The sequence below is a fragment of the Crocodylus siamensis genome, chromosome 9 (genome assembly GCF_052110815.1).
Source record: "Crocodylus siamensis isolate JL-2025a chromosome 9, ASM5211081v1, whole genome shotgun sequence".
NCBI classification, from domain to species: Eukaryota; Metazoa; Chordata; order Crocodylia; family Crocodylidae; genus Crocodylus; species Crocodylus siamensis.
In genome coordinates, this window is record NC_143403.1 from 54348462 (window position 1) to 54362136 (window position 13675).

The 13675-nt window shown below is 50.8% G+C and overlaps 1 protein-coding gene across 1 annotated transcript in view; it reads left to right on the forward strand.

Moving 5' to 3' along the window:
* Positions 1-13675, forward strand: part of SRRM4 (serine/arginine repetitive matrix 4) — a 131868-nt gene that overhangs the window by 95938 nt on the left and 22255 nt on the right. Inside the window, exons 3-6 of the mRNA XM_090063172.1 lie at positions 588-674; positions 4558-4629; positions 8979-9005; positions 10486-10536. Coding sequence (XP_089919298.1) covers positions 588-674; positions 4558-4629; positions 8979-9005; positions 10486-10536 — 237 coding nt within the window. The remainder of the gene's footprint in view (positions 1-587; positions 675-4557; positions 4630-8978; positions 9006-10485; positions 10537-13675) is intronic.

The following is a 13675-nucleotide window of genomic DNA, read 5'->3' on the forward strand; positions in this document are numbered from 1 at the left end:
ATGCAATATGCTTATGCACCAAATATTCAAAAATGAATTCATAGGAGCATATTTTTGAGGTTTAACAACTGTGTAAGAGATATATATCTCATTAAATTACCATAACACCTCAATAAATATTTTTTATAATCAATTGCTCTTTAACATACATTAACTCTGTTATTAAATTTAGAGAGATGTATCTAGTTGCAATAATTATTGTATGCGAATTAAATGCCAATTAATTATTTAAAACATATTTACTGAGGGTAACAAAACTTATAAATCTATTAGAGTTGTTAACCTCAAGAAATATGTTTTAAATAATCAACTAGCATATGAGCAACATACAGCAGCTATCTCATTATATCTACATTAAATCCTTAGAGGAGACAGTTAATTTAAAGCATGACCAAATTACTCATGACACGGTAATTAAGCATTCACCCTGCATTATAGATCTGCCATGAAACCCAATCTTTCATGGACAGCCCTGCTGCAGGAAATGTCCCTCAATCCGGACTAGCTGGGAATTCAGGGAATTGACAAAACCAGCATTGGCTGACACTAGTCAACCCAAGGTCCTTTTTCTTCTTCTCTCTTTCCAGCTCCCTGGGTCATGAGGAGTGCACGCCACCACCTCCCTCCAGGGGGAAGAAGAAGAAAAAGAAATCTACACGTAAGAAGAGGAGGAGGTAAGTGCAGAAAGAAGGGAAACCACAGCCTGGAGGCGGTTCAGACTCTAGTCAAAGGAAGAATTTCTGCAGGCTAGGTGAGAGCGTGTGATTGTACAGGAAAGAGAGTAGTAGTGCTGCGGAAGGAAGAGAAGTGCAAGTGTGGTGCCAGGAGGTCAAACAAGAAAATGGAGAGAAACCAAAAGCAGGCTGATGTTGGACTTCCTGGCAGTGAGCTCTCAGGTGGTAGGAATAGGGATATCTGGGGAAGTCTGTGTTTTGAGCCTTCAGTCTAGTCCAGGCCAAACACTATAAAGCCAACTACAGGGAGCAGTCCTGCCCTGGGTCCCCTGGTTGGAAGGAGTTAGGGAGCATGACAGTGACCTCTTTGCTATACTAGGAATATTCCAAAGAGAGTTTCTGAAAGCTAAGGGCAGAGAATACACCTTAAGGGCCTCAGCCCGAGCTTCAGTCCCTCTCTTTGGAGTTTCATGGTGCACTTCTGATCCATGGAGGCTCCTCCACCACCGACACCACCATTCACATGGTGGTGTCTCACACCCCCGGCCTGAAAGTAGGAGCTCCAGGGCAGAATTATAGGTGTGTACAGAAGTTGATTTTTCACCATTTAAAGTGCTTTATTGCCATGACTTAGCAGAAGTGCATGGCTTTACAGCACTTCAAAAAATTGTTGGAGTGCTTTAAATTAACTCTTGTTAAATGAGGCCACTTCTAGATGTGACGAGGGTTTAGTCCCTTAAATTGAAATGGTAGGTTTTTAATTGTGATGATTAAAAACCCACCGTTTCAATTTAGGAGCTTCCATCACCATTATGGTGCCTGCCCACCTCTCCCGTGGCTGGGGCGGTGAGCTACTGGTGGGTCAAGCTGCCGCTGATCTCCAGGGAGCCTTGGTGCTTCCCTCCATGGCAGTGGTGCCTCCTGGGGCTGTCTGGGTGGGCTGCTAATGGGCAGGTGCTGTCCAGGAGGTGCTGCCACTGTGGAGGGAAGGTCCGGAGCCCCCCACAGCTCAAGGCCTGCTGGCAGCTTGCCCCGTAGCTGTGGAAGAGACAGGCAGGCTCTGCAGAAAATAAAAAAGGATCAGGCCCCTTGCTACTTGTTTTTCCTCAGTGGTGCCTGCCCATGTAAGCTGCCACTGGGCCGTGTAGCCCTTACGCTGCAGGGAGGCCTGGTCCTTTCCTCTGTGGCGGCGGTGCCCCCCAGGACCACCCAGGCAAGATGCTAGCTGCACGGGTGCTGTCCCAACTTGCAGGCAGCACCCGCCAGATCCACCTCTGCCCTGAGCCTGCACACTGGAGGACCACCAGTTGCTGCTCCTCACACAGGCTTGGGGAAGAGTTGGATCCAGTGGGTGCTGCCTGGGAGCTGGGGAGCACCTGTGCAGCTAGCACCCCACCCAGGCAGCCCCAGGGGGCACTGCCTTCACAGGGGAAAGGACCCAGCCATCCCGCAGCTCAGGGACTGCACGGCCCAGTGGCAAGGGGCCTGTTTGTTCCTTTTTTTTTTTTTTCATGAAGCCTGCCTGCCTCTCCCGTGGCTAGGGGGTGAGCTGCCGGTGGGCCCTGAGCCCAGACCTTCCCTCCACAGCAGCTGCACCCCCAGGGCCGCCCAGACAGGTGGCTAGCCGGCAAGTGCTACCCCAGCTCTCAGGCAGCACCCAGCCCAATCCAAGTGTTCCCTGAGCCTGAGCTGGGGCAGCACCCGCTCACGCCCAGCCTGCCCGGGCAGTCCCAAGGGATGCTGCCACCATGGAAGGAAGGACTAGGGTCCTCCACAGCTCAGGGGCCACTCAGCCCGCTGGCAGCTTGCCTCTTGGCCACAGGAGGCAGGCTCTGTGAAAAAAAAAAAAAAAAAGAATTGGGCCCCTCACTGCTTCTGCCTTCAGCTCGCCTCTCCCTATGGAGGGGCAAGCTGCCAAAGGCTGCAACCTTACAAATAGCTACATTGCAATCTAAACTACATGCAGATGTGGTTTAGTTTGCAACGTAGCAAACTTATTTAAATCTTAAAAAAACCCTGCATGTATACAGTGTGTTGCAGCTAAACCACAAAAACAGCCAATTTTCATCACGTGTACAAGGACCCTGAGGCATTACATTTGAAGCGCTGTATTTTACAGCACTTTAGCAACTTACAGGACTTCAGGCAACTACTGTACACTAGTCAAATTTCTGACCAGTGGAGACGCCCCAGGAGGCTGTGGAGTGCCCCCTGCCTCCTAGCCTGGAAAGTGCAGGGAGGCTCAGAGGTACCCCGCACCCATCAAACACTGCACTTCTGTCATGTTTAAGAGGACTGCAACTTTACAGCGGGATAAAAAGTGCTCTAAGTTACAGCGCTGTAAAACGCACATAGCACTTCCGTACACACCCCACGTGGGGAGAACCTGGGGCTCAGGGAAAATCCCTGTGTGAAAACTCAGGGCCTATAGGTGGCAGCAATGCAAAGCTGTCACAGCCCCAGCAACCTGACCAGGAAATTCCACCCAGCTGAGTCAGCTGCTGTAGCACCTGCTGAAATGGCTTGCTTAATGTCTTTCCCTCCCATCATCTCACAGTTAAACCAGGTAGGAACCCAGGGCCAGGTTACATTACAGCAAGTCACTAGAGGGCAAGAGGCCCCTGATAAAAGTAGGTCTGAGAGGGCTATGAAAATCGTTGTCCTGCCTTCCCCTTCTTGTGCTGCCTGTGAATGCTGATGCCCTTGGAAATGCCGATGCCTGGAGCCCAGCCTGGTGCAAACAGCTGCTGTGCACACTGACTTGCCTCAGTTCAACTGATGCATTGGAACCTGCACACCCAGCCCCCTTGTCCTTCGAAGTTTTAGCTCTACCAGGAGCAGGGCCCAGAAGCACAAGGCCAGGCATTAACACCCAAGATTCAGGGTGTGACCTCCCCGTACCCCCGTAGACACTCCAGCTGCAGCAGTGTTAGGTTCAGGCTCACGTTGAGGTCGAGAACAGGAGGAAGCTAAAGGGATCATGGGAGTGGAGGAAGCTTGGATGTGCCCAGCCACAGCTATGATAATGGGAGAGAGAACACGGTTCCTTGGGGGAGGCAAGTGCTTCAGTGACCTTGGAAATAGCATCACGTTTCACCCCAGAGCTTCCGGTCAGCACTGCCCAGCTTATGCTCTGTGCTACTCAGTGCTGGAGCCTAAGTAGTAAGTGACACTAGCAAGTCATGGAATAGACATAGAATACATTTCCCACGGAGTGAAGGCCTTTATTTTGCAGTAAACAAGGAGCGGATACATGACACAGCCTTGCAGTGGTGTAAGTTGCTCCACCTACAGGGAAATTTGCCCATCAGGAAAAGGTGTAACTTACACTGGGGGACTGGTAGTGTTCCCTCTTGCCTAGTCAATTTAATCCCCAGGTAGATGTTTGCTCAATGCAAGTTCATGAAAGTGCAGACTGCAGGTAGCCAGCATGGAAAAAACAGTCATTTGTCCACTTCTTATCATGAACTAAAATCTGGGTTTAGTTACTCCAAAGCAGTGGTGCTTGTGTCCCTTGTCTGTGCCTCTGTCTGTCCAGGGTGAGGTGCAAGTACCCAGAGCCAAAAGGGCCTCTGCTACAACAGATCTGGCAGTGCTCTGCAATTCAACCTGCCTTAGCTCTACCCAAGCAGTTCAGTGCAAACTTGCAGCTTTCTCTGCTGCTTCTGGGCTTTCCTGTGCACAGGCTGGGAACTGCAGCAAAGTCAGTGAGGCTCCACAATGAGTGTGGGGGTGAGTTTCAGCTAGTCTGGCTAAGCAAGGATTTGACTGTGCTGAAAAGGGCCAGTGCATCTCGCTGCCATGGCCCAGGGTACTCCCCTGTAGACACTCCGACTTCACCTTGTGAGTATTCCTTGCACTAATATGCTGTCACCATCCCCAGGTCTCCATCGTACAGCCCCTCACCTGTGAAGAAAAAGAAGAAGAAAAGCTCAAAGAAGCGAAAACGAAACAGGTACTCTCCTTGCACATCTCACCCCCAGCCCCACATACAGCCCCTGCACATTGAAGCACCAGGCTGGTCAGCACAGCTGCACTGCAGTGGTTAGAAGGTCACTAAGGCTAGGAACAGACATTCAGAAAGCCTGAGACTGAATTGATCCAATCTTAGTCTAACCTGGTTACTGCAGCCCAGTATGGGGGTACCAGGGAACACCCACCTTGGAGGACTTGCCCCCACCCCAGCCCAGGGCTCTCCAGCAGCCCCAAGAGCTGAGGGGAATTCTTCCCAACCCCACCTGTTTGCTTTATTTGCTACAGTCTCAGAGATAGCCCAAGGAGTGGAGGGAAATTCCTTCGCTCCTCTGCATTAGTTTTTCCTCAGACTCACAGCAACTAAGGCAAGACTGGCTGTGGAGGAGCAGAATTTCCCTCCCCTTCCTCAAGCTGCCTGAGACTAGCAGAGACTAAAGCAAGGTTTTAAGGCAAGGTTTGGGAGAGGAAGAATTCCCTCTGCTCCCTCGGGCTGCCCAGGGCTGGGGGACCCTGGCCTGGGATGGGGGGAAGCCTCCCACATTGGGGGCTCCCTGGTACCTCCATGCTGGGCTGCATGGGCAGGCAGCCAGCTGGAAGGACTTCTCCATCTCTCCTGTGGCAGCCGCTGAAGCAATCAGCAGTGAGAAAGGGGGAGTGGGGAGGGGAGAGGGCTGCCAGGGTCTGAAAAGCTGATACTACAGGGGCTTTCCCTCCCCCCAGGTGCTGTGCAGACCCTGGCTAGAGAGGGCTGGGGGTCTGTTCTCCTGCCCCTCTGTCTATATGGTATAGATGACTGGTGCCTCCCGAGTCTGGGAGGGCACCAGATCACCGAGGGGGGGTGCTCCCCCAGCAGCCCATCACCAACCGGGGGGGGGTCCCCCAGCACATTGAAAACCAGAAGTGCACTTCTGGTGGCACTTCTGGTTTCATGGCTGGTGCTTCCAAGGGGTGCACAGCTGATCTCAGGCCCTGTTCGTGTTGCCAGTGCTCTATGGGTTGACAGGCACAGGCAGGAAGCAACCTAAGGAGCAGAGGGTTGAGGCAGTCCCTGGCCCACTGGAGCAGGCAGCATAGCCCAGGTCTGCAAAGCATCCTGGGATACTGGGGGACTGTGAATTAACTTGAACCAGGAAGGGATCTGAGACAGAAGTTCTATAAACTGGTTTGACCTAGATCAGTTATGTTTGATACTACAGCCAGCCAGGTTTATCTTAAACCAGTTCTGGTCATTTTAAAAGCAGTTTATGTGGACTGAACTTCTGTTCTGTTACAGGTTTAAATCAGTTTCTGATCACTTAAACCGATTTATGTGTAACTTCTGTCCCTAGCCAAGAGAGCTACAGGCAGGCGGGGGGCCTTGCAGACTTCCACACTTGCAGGAAAGAAGGACCAGATTGAAAAAAGGCAGTTAGGCACCTGAACTTCCCACAAGGAGCTTAACAGGAGCTGGACACTTACCTGCCTTATTGGGCCAGGCTCCCAGTATCTGCAGGGGTATTGTACTCGAGGGTGTGTAGCCCTGGTGCAGGAGTGCAAGAGACAGGGATGTCCTGAGCATGTGCTCCCACTCACTCTCCTTGCATACATAGCAGAGCTGATTATAATTAGACTTTTAGGTTTTCCCCTGAGGCTTCATTATTAAGGTCTGGGCAGTTCACAGCTGCCATGGTTCTGTCTGTCTGCCGCCTGCTCTGTATCAGATGACTTTGAAGCCACAGGCCTTTTATATGTATGTGCCAAAACTTGAAGGGACCAGAGAAATGCAGCTCACCCACTTCTCCCCCAACCAGCATAATCAGGCAGCCATAGAAACAAAACATGACCTCACTGAGGGTCTGAGTGGGATGACAAGGCACCTGAGGTAATACTGTAGAACAGGGATGTCAAAGATATGGCCCAGGGACTGGATATGGCCTGTGGAGTCGTATCATCTGGCACCCAGTGCTGCCTGGTGTTGGCCCCAGTCCTGTGAGCTGTATGCAATAAGTAGAGCTTGTCTGGCATGGGCTGTGCATGGTGTGGGGCCAGTATGGGCCATGTTCTTCCTGTGCCGCATCAGCCCTGCGTGCTGGATCCAGGTTTGGTCAATATGGAGCCCACAGACAGCCCGACCCCTGCTGTATCCAGCATGTAGAGTCAGTCTGATGCAGAGGCCACAGGCAGTAGGCAGCCCAGACCAGCTTTACACACTGCGTGCCATGCTGGGCTGGACACTCACGTGCAGTGCACGGAGCTGGTCTGGAACTTACGCTGCATGTGGTGTCCATGCCAGGTCGGCCCTACGCACTGGATCTGGGGCTGGTTCAGCCTTGCATGCCAGATCCAGTGCACAGGGCTGGTCTAGCACAGGCTCCACATGCAGCATATGCCCCAGACTGGCCCCGTGTGCTGCATGAAGTACACTCCCTGACCAGCCCCTCACAAAGCCCTTTATGCCACCTGTGGGCCCAAGGCCAATGAGTGCTGCATATGGTGTACAGAGCTGGAGCCAGCATGTACAGTGCATGCAGTACATGCAGCTAATCAAGAGCAGGAAGTGCCTGCACCAGACCAGCTCTGCAGGCTGGATTCAGCAAGTATGGCTAGTCTGTGGGCCTGCCAGCCCCGCACCCCTCATCTGGCTCACAGGGCTGGATGAGTTTGACACCCCTGCTATAGAATGAAGAGAATGGAGGCTGCAGAAATCAGGTTGTTGGAGGGGCAAGCCAAATCAAAGGCTGCCCCTGTGCCCAGCTGTTGAGGACCACACATCTGCATTCAGAACCCACAAGAGGACAGGGTCACTCCATTTGCATCTTGCTTTAATAACTGTATCTGAGTGAACCTCAAAATAACTCAGATATTGGAACCAGTGAGAGGCTGTGACAGGAACCCCAGAGTCAGGACCCAGCAGCCCCCTCTCCGCTGCCCCAAGCATTCCAGCATCCCAAGTGCAAATGTTGGTCCAAATGGCACTGCCCCAATCTGTGCCTGTAAGAACCTGGACCCCCTGAAACCTTCCAGCCAGGAGACTGGCTTGCAGCTGCTCCAGATTTGTGTTCTTGGGCCTGTTTCTCACTCAAAGACCACAGTTACATGTATAAGTATCACACATATCACTATTTCCTCCCAGGCACTAAACTAATATTTGCTGAGAACAATTGGTCTCCCTCCAAAAACATGTGGATTTATACTTAGTTGAACCCACAAGATGGAACAGCTTTACAAACCTACAAATAATACAAGGCTAAAAGCTGAGCCTGATGCTCTGTGGATGGAGGTGGGAGACTGAGAGACAGATGCAGAGTAGAGGAGAAGACAGCAGCTCCCCCAAAGCCCTTCCCTTTGAAGCGAGTCTTGTACTCCTGCTTGGGATCTGCCTTGCAGCCCTGATGCTGGGGCTGCTTGGAAGAGCCAGTTCTGCCAGTACAGAGCAGGGGGAAGCGACAACTCTGTCCAAATGGCAGCCTTGAACACCCACCTTGCCACAGTGTAAAAGAGTATGCTTGGGGCAAAGCACTGGGAAATCAGGCCCATTGTCTTTGAAAGAGATACTCCGGACTTACACCAACGTCAGAATTGGCCTGCACATCTAGAGGATTAAGTGGCATGTGGGCTGCCGCTGTAAAATGATTCCACCTAGGAAAGAAATTGCTAATATTGCCAAGACAGCAAATCTTCCCCTCTGCCATTGCCAACACCATCATAGGGTCTATAGACCGGGGGGGTGGGTTCCCTAAATGCTCCACCAGAGCAATGCACTGAAGAGAGCAGCCTAGCTCCTTCTCCGCCCCTCGGGATCATGTGGGGAGGATTTTCCCTTCACGAATGCTGCTCAGTCCTTATGTGAAGCACATTTAACTCAGGGGCAATGATATGGCCCCAAATAAAAAAAAGAAAACAGAATAGGTCAGGCCCTCTTGAACACTTGAAGCAGATGAATGACAGCACATGGCTGCATGGGCTCATTTTCCTGATGCAGGCCTGAGTGCTTCAGTGTTGACAGCAGGGAAAATAGAGCCAAGGAGAAGAATGAGTATGCCTGCCCCAAGAGAGCTATTACACTTAGGGCTAGATTCTCAAAAGCACTTGGCCCCCAGCTGCTCCCACCTCAAAACTCTTAGGCATTTTTTCAAGAGCTCAGCTGCCTGTGTGCTAAGTGTGGCAGGGAAGACTAGTGCTCTGGCTACTCAGGAGCAGAGATCAGCCTGCCATGCTGCAAGTGGGGTTCTTCTCTTAGCCATCGAAGGAGCTGGCCTTCACTGCATGGGTCTCTGGACAAATGCAGTGGTGTGTGTTGATTCCAGCTGAGCAACATCTCCACTCAGTTTCTATCTTTGTTTCTTGCAGGTTATCTTCAAAGAAGAGGAGACACAGGTAAAAAAAACCAAACCTTTGATGCTCACCTAAGAACTGTGGGGTAATTCTATTCAGGCAGCCCCCCCAGGAAACACTGGAAGAGTCTCAGGGAGCCCAGACGCTCCAGCGCTGGTGTAAGGAGGTGTACATTTCCCTGAGCTGAGCTTATGACACCCTCGCCTGCCCCTTTGTACCCAGCAGCTGTGGGTTTACAGGCATAGCGTGTGCCATCTTCACCAGCAGGGTGGCATTCAGCCCTCCATGCTGTGTGAGGCCGGGGCACTAGAGCCTCCACTTTGCACTAGTAAACTTTTTGCCACTGGATGTAAGTGTAGGCTGTGCACCACTCAGGGAGTGTACATTGTGACTTAGATAAACCCTCCTTAGAGAGGCAGACATATAAAGGATGAGCCGATTGCTTTAGAGAGACCAGCAGAGGAGTCTTAAATTTAGAGCGCTATTTTTACCTTCCCATGTGCCAGGATATTTGGAAATACTTTGGCAGTACTAACCTGTTGTGCTGTTACAGCAAAGGCTGTCAGCGATCTCTTTAGGAAGCCCAGTGTTGAGACATTTCTAGAGCTCCTGGGTTTTTGTTTGCCCCTTGGGGACCACTGCACTGTCAGAAACAGACATCCTTGGTGGCCTTAGTACCTGGCAGGGTCCAGCATCAGTAAATGGAAGCCTCCTTCTGTTCTACTTTATTGCTAGTTTGACAGTTAGAGCTTCCTTGCCTACAGATGCAGTTCTCACTCTAACTATACAGTGGTCTTTCAGGCTGGCTGGACTCTTGTTTGCCTGTTGGACTTAAGGTTCAACCCACAAGCCAGTATTTATGTTAGTTTCCAGCTGCCTTGTGGCCAGATCCCAGCTACAATAGAAGGCTCCCGATTGTAGATGCCAATGGAGAGCTTGAGGTCTTCAGTGTTTAGCAGGGAGAACATGCAGCTTCAGAAAGTTGATCTTGGCAACAGAGGCAGCCTCTGTCTAGCGGCAGATCTATTATGGCATGGACTGAATCCTAAAACTGTATTTCTTAGGGTTTAGTTTATAAAAAAAAACATGTAGCACCAAGCAAATCCATCATCTGATAGACCTGGCACAGGAAAGTCATTGAACATCTCCCTGAGACCTGGGCTGAGTCACTCTAGTCTCACCCCAGATTTATGCTAGTGTAACTCCATCTACTTCAGTACAGTATATTTGTTTTATTTATATATTTATCCATATTTTCCATAGAAATGAAAAAAGATGGTGGGATTTGAGGGGGGAGGTAATGGTGAAATGTACTTTTTCAATAAGCTCCTTAGACCATATTGACCACAGAGGGATGCATGAGCACAGATCCATTGGCCTGAATAGCATAAGGCTTACTCTTCCCAGGATGTATAATTCCCCATTTGGTATTTGACAGTCCAGTTGTACTGTAACATTACTCTGATGACTTGGTGTGTAGTTGAAGCTGAAATCTTCCCATTAATTAGCTTTTCTTATTTAGCTCCTCAAGCCCAAAAAGTAAAAGAAAGGAAGAAAGAAAACACAAAAAACAGTAAGTAGAGATGTCCTGATCTATCCCACATGTGTCTGGTGAACTGCCCGTTACCAATCAGGAGTGCAAGGGAGATTTTGGTGCCAGGCAGCCTCTCCGTTCTTTGTTGCGATTCAAGGTCACTTATAAATGGGCCTCCAGCTGGTAAACTTCCAGGTGCACTTAGAATGCAGAGTCTTACTTTCCCAGCTAAAATGAAGAGAAGGTTTTCTCCTTCATAGAGACTGGTAAGCAGGGCTGGTTGGCACGAGTCAAATTTCAAATTGTAACACTTGAACGTTTTCTAATTAGAGGAAAAACAAAACTTAATCCCAAAGGTTTGGAAGATGCTTGACCCTCTACCCTCTGTCTAAAGGGTAGAAATCAAAGTTTAAGGATTGCCTGTTTCAAAGGACAAGCGACAGGTGCAAGCTGTAGAGCTAGCACTTGGCTATGCTAGAGCCGTATGCAAAACTGAATGGACAGAGCCTCAGAGATGGTCATAACCCAGACATGTCAACGGTGTCAGGAAGTGGCTTGGCACATGGAAGGCCAACTGAGCTTGCTTTCTTCATGCTGCAGGGATAAAGGGCCTGCAAATCAGCAGGGAGTTCTGACAAAACAGAGTCCACGTGTGCATCAGCTCAGCCCTGGCAAAACACCTTCAATGAACAGAGAGAATAATGGTCGCAAGGGGCCCATCCACCTATGCAGACTGAGTAATGGGGCATACAGGTAGCAGCCTGCCTTTGCAAGTGCTGTTTACAAATGTGTTTACTCAGCCTGTGTGCATAAGTCTGGGATCTACACTTGGAACCTGCGACCCCAGATGTGATAAAAAGGCAAGAGGTGCATCCTGGCAAGGGACAGAGGGATGATTTGTTTCTGTGCCATAATGGGAGCATTAGTTCTTACAAGGCTTTCTGCCTTCTCCCAGGGATGGGGCTTGTAAGAAGCTAGGGAGGCCAGCCAGCACAGAACAGTGCATCCCCCACACCATCCTTAACAGGAGGTCATGAGAGGGAGGAGGATCACAGGGCTCCTTGCAGTTGGCTTAGTCTGGGATGGGGCCCTGCAAAGCTTCGGGCGCTGATTCAATTTGAAGGAGATTCCGCCCAATTCGGTGGCCAATCTCCAAATCTGAATTGAATCAGGAGACCAATTAAAGGGTCCGAATCGATTCCGAAGATTTGGAGAACTTCAAAATGATTTGGAAAGCTTTGATGCTTGGGATAGTCCCCAGTGGCTGCAGCAGGGAGCTGGTAAGTACTAGGAGCGGGGAGGGGGGAATGGAGGAGGACGAAGGGGACTATGGGTGGACCCCTGCCAGGCCCCAGCCTGTGCCTGTTCCCCTAATCCCCCCACCCCCCATGGCTGCTCTGCCTACCCCAGCTCCTGGTGTTTTAAAAAAAAAGCCCCACTCACCAGGTGCTGCCAGGTGGTGGTGGGGGTGATCCCGGATGCCCCCCACTGCCCCACGCCACATGGGGGGGCTCTGCCATGAGCCCCCCCAACCCCTCTCCTGCTGTCCCAGCCCCACCCCCCACCAGCTGCCCCACCTGGCCCAGCTCCGGCCCTTTAAGAAAAAAAAAGACAGCGAAAAACCCTGGGACTCACCACTCCTGCAGCAGCCTTGGGGCTTCAGGGGGCTTGTGCAGAGCCCCCCACGTGGCAGGGCAGCGGGGATCACCCCCCATCAGGCAGGAATGGTAAGTCGGGCAGTCATGGGGGGGAAGTGGGGGGCAGCAGGGATGGCCCCCCCCACTTGGCAGCATCTGGTGAGCCGGGGCTTTTTCTTGTGAAAATGCTGGGAGCTGGGGTGGGTGGGGCAGCCATTGCTGGGCTGGGTGAGCAGGCGGAGGATGCGCCTGGCCTGGGTGATTTGGAGATTCAGCCGAATCGCTTCAGGACAGTAATTCAAATCATCGAATCAAATCTCTGTCCCCTGAATCGGCCGAATCTGAAACGCATACTAGCCACTTCACACAGGCCTAGCCTGGGACTCAGTTGGGATGCTGCTCCCAAGAGCTTTATTCCCCAGAGGTAGCTGCACTCTTAGGGATACTAAGGATTTCTGAAATCCTTAGTATTCTGAAATCCACACTCAGAAATCCTCCAGTAGCTCTGATGACTTTAGGGCAGCTACCAGCAGTACAAGGTACAAGGTGAGATAAGGGAGGCAGAACCTGGTGCTAAGCTGGGGTGGAGAATAGGAGTGAAATCAGAGGCAGGGAATAATCTGGTCTGAGAGCCAATCAGCAGTGGCTGCAGAGCACAACAGCACCTGCCCCAGGAAGATCACAATCCAAGTAAGTACCAATAAGGGGCATGTTGGTGTCAAGAGAGCTTGTGGGCCTCCGTATATATCTCTGGTCCAGGAGGGGAGGCTGTGACCTCTGCATGCATCTGGTGTGGGGCATGAGGAGGTCTGTATCTGAAGGCTCCTGGGAAGATCATTAGAAATAACCTCTTTGGATCACTCCCTCTGACACCTCTTAACTCAGGGAGTTTTCATTTGTTTGCCATTTGCATTATATAGTCTTTCTCTATGGCATGTGATTGGCCACCTAAGTCACGTGGTATTGTTTCTCCCCCCTGCTTGAATGGCAAAAGTTTTAAAGGGGCAAGTAATGAGGATAGGAAATGGTGAAGACGAAAATGATCTGGCTTTCACAGGAATATGCACATACTCAGGCCCTCACGACAGGAGGATTTAAAAAATAATAAATGTGGAGGGTTTTTTTTCACCTTCTGGTTTCAAGTCCATAGAGTACAATGGGGTCTCACAATCAACCTGTTCTCTGCAATTCGAAGAGCTGGAAACTTTGTTTATTTGAAGAAAACCTGACATTTTCCTGGCTTCCTGTACATTACTGCTCCTATGATTTTCCTCTAAGCTCTGCCTCTGGGAGCTGGAGCTTTAAGAAAAGCACTAATGATCATGCTGTGGTAGCACTGGAGCAGGGGTGGGCAACATGTGGCCCAGGGGCTGGATGCAGCCCACCAGGCCATTCTATTCAGCCCGCGGGGCCCCTAAAACATGTAGAAAATTAATACTTATCTGCCCCTGGCTGCCTGTCATGCGGCCCTTGATGGCTTGCCAAAACTCAGTGAGCAGCCCTCCACCCAAAATAATTGCCCGCCCCTACACTGGAGTGAT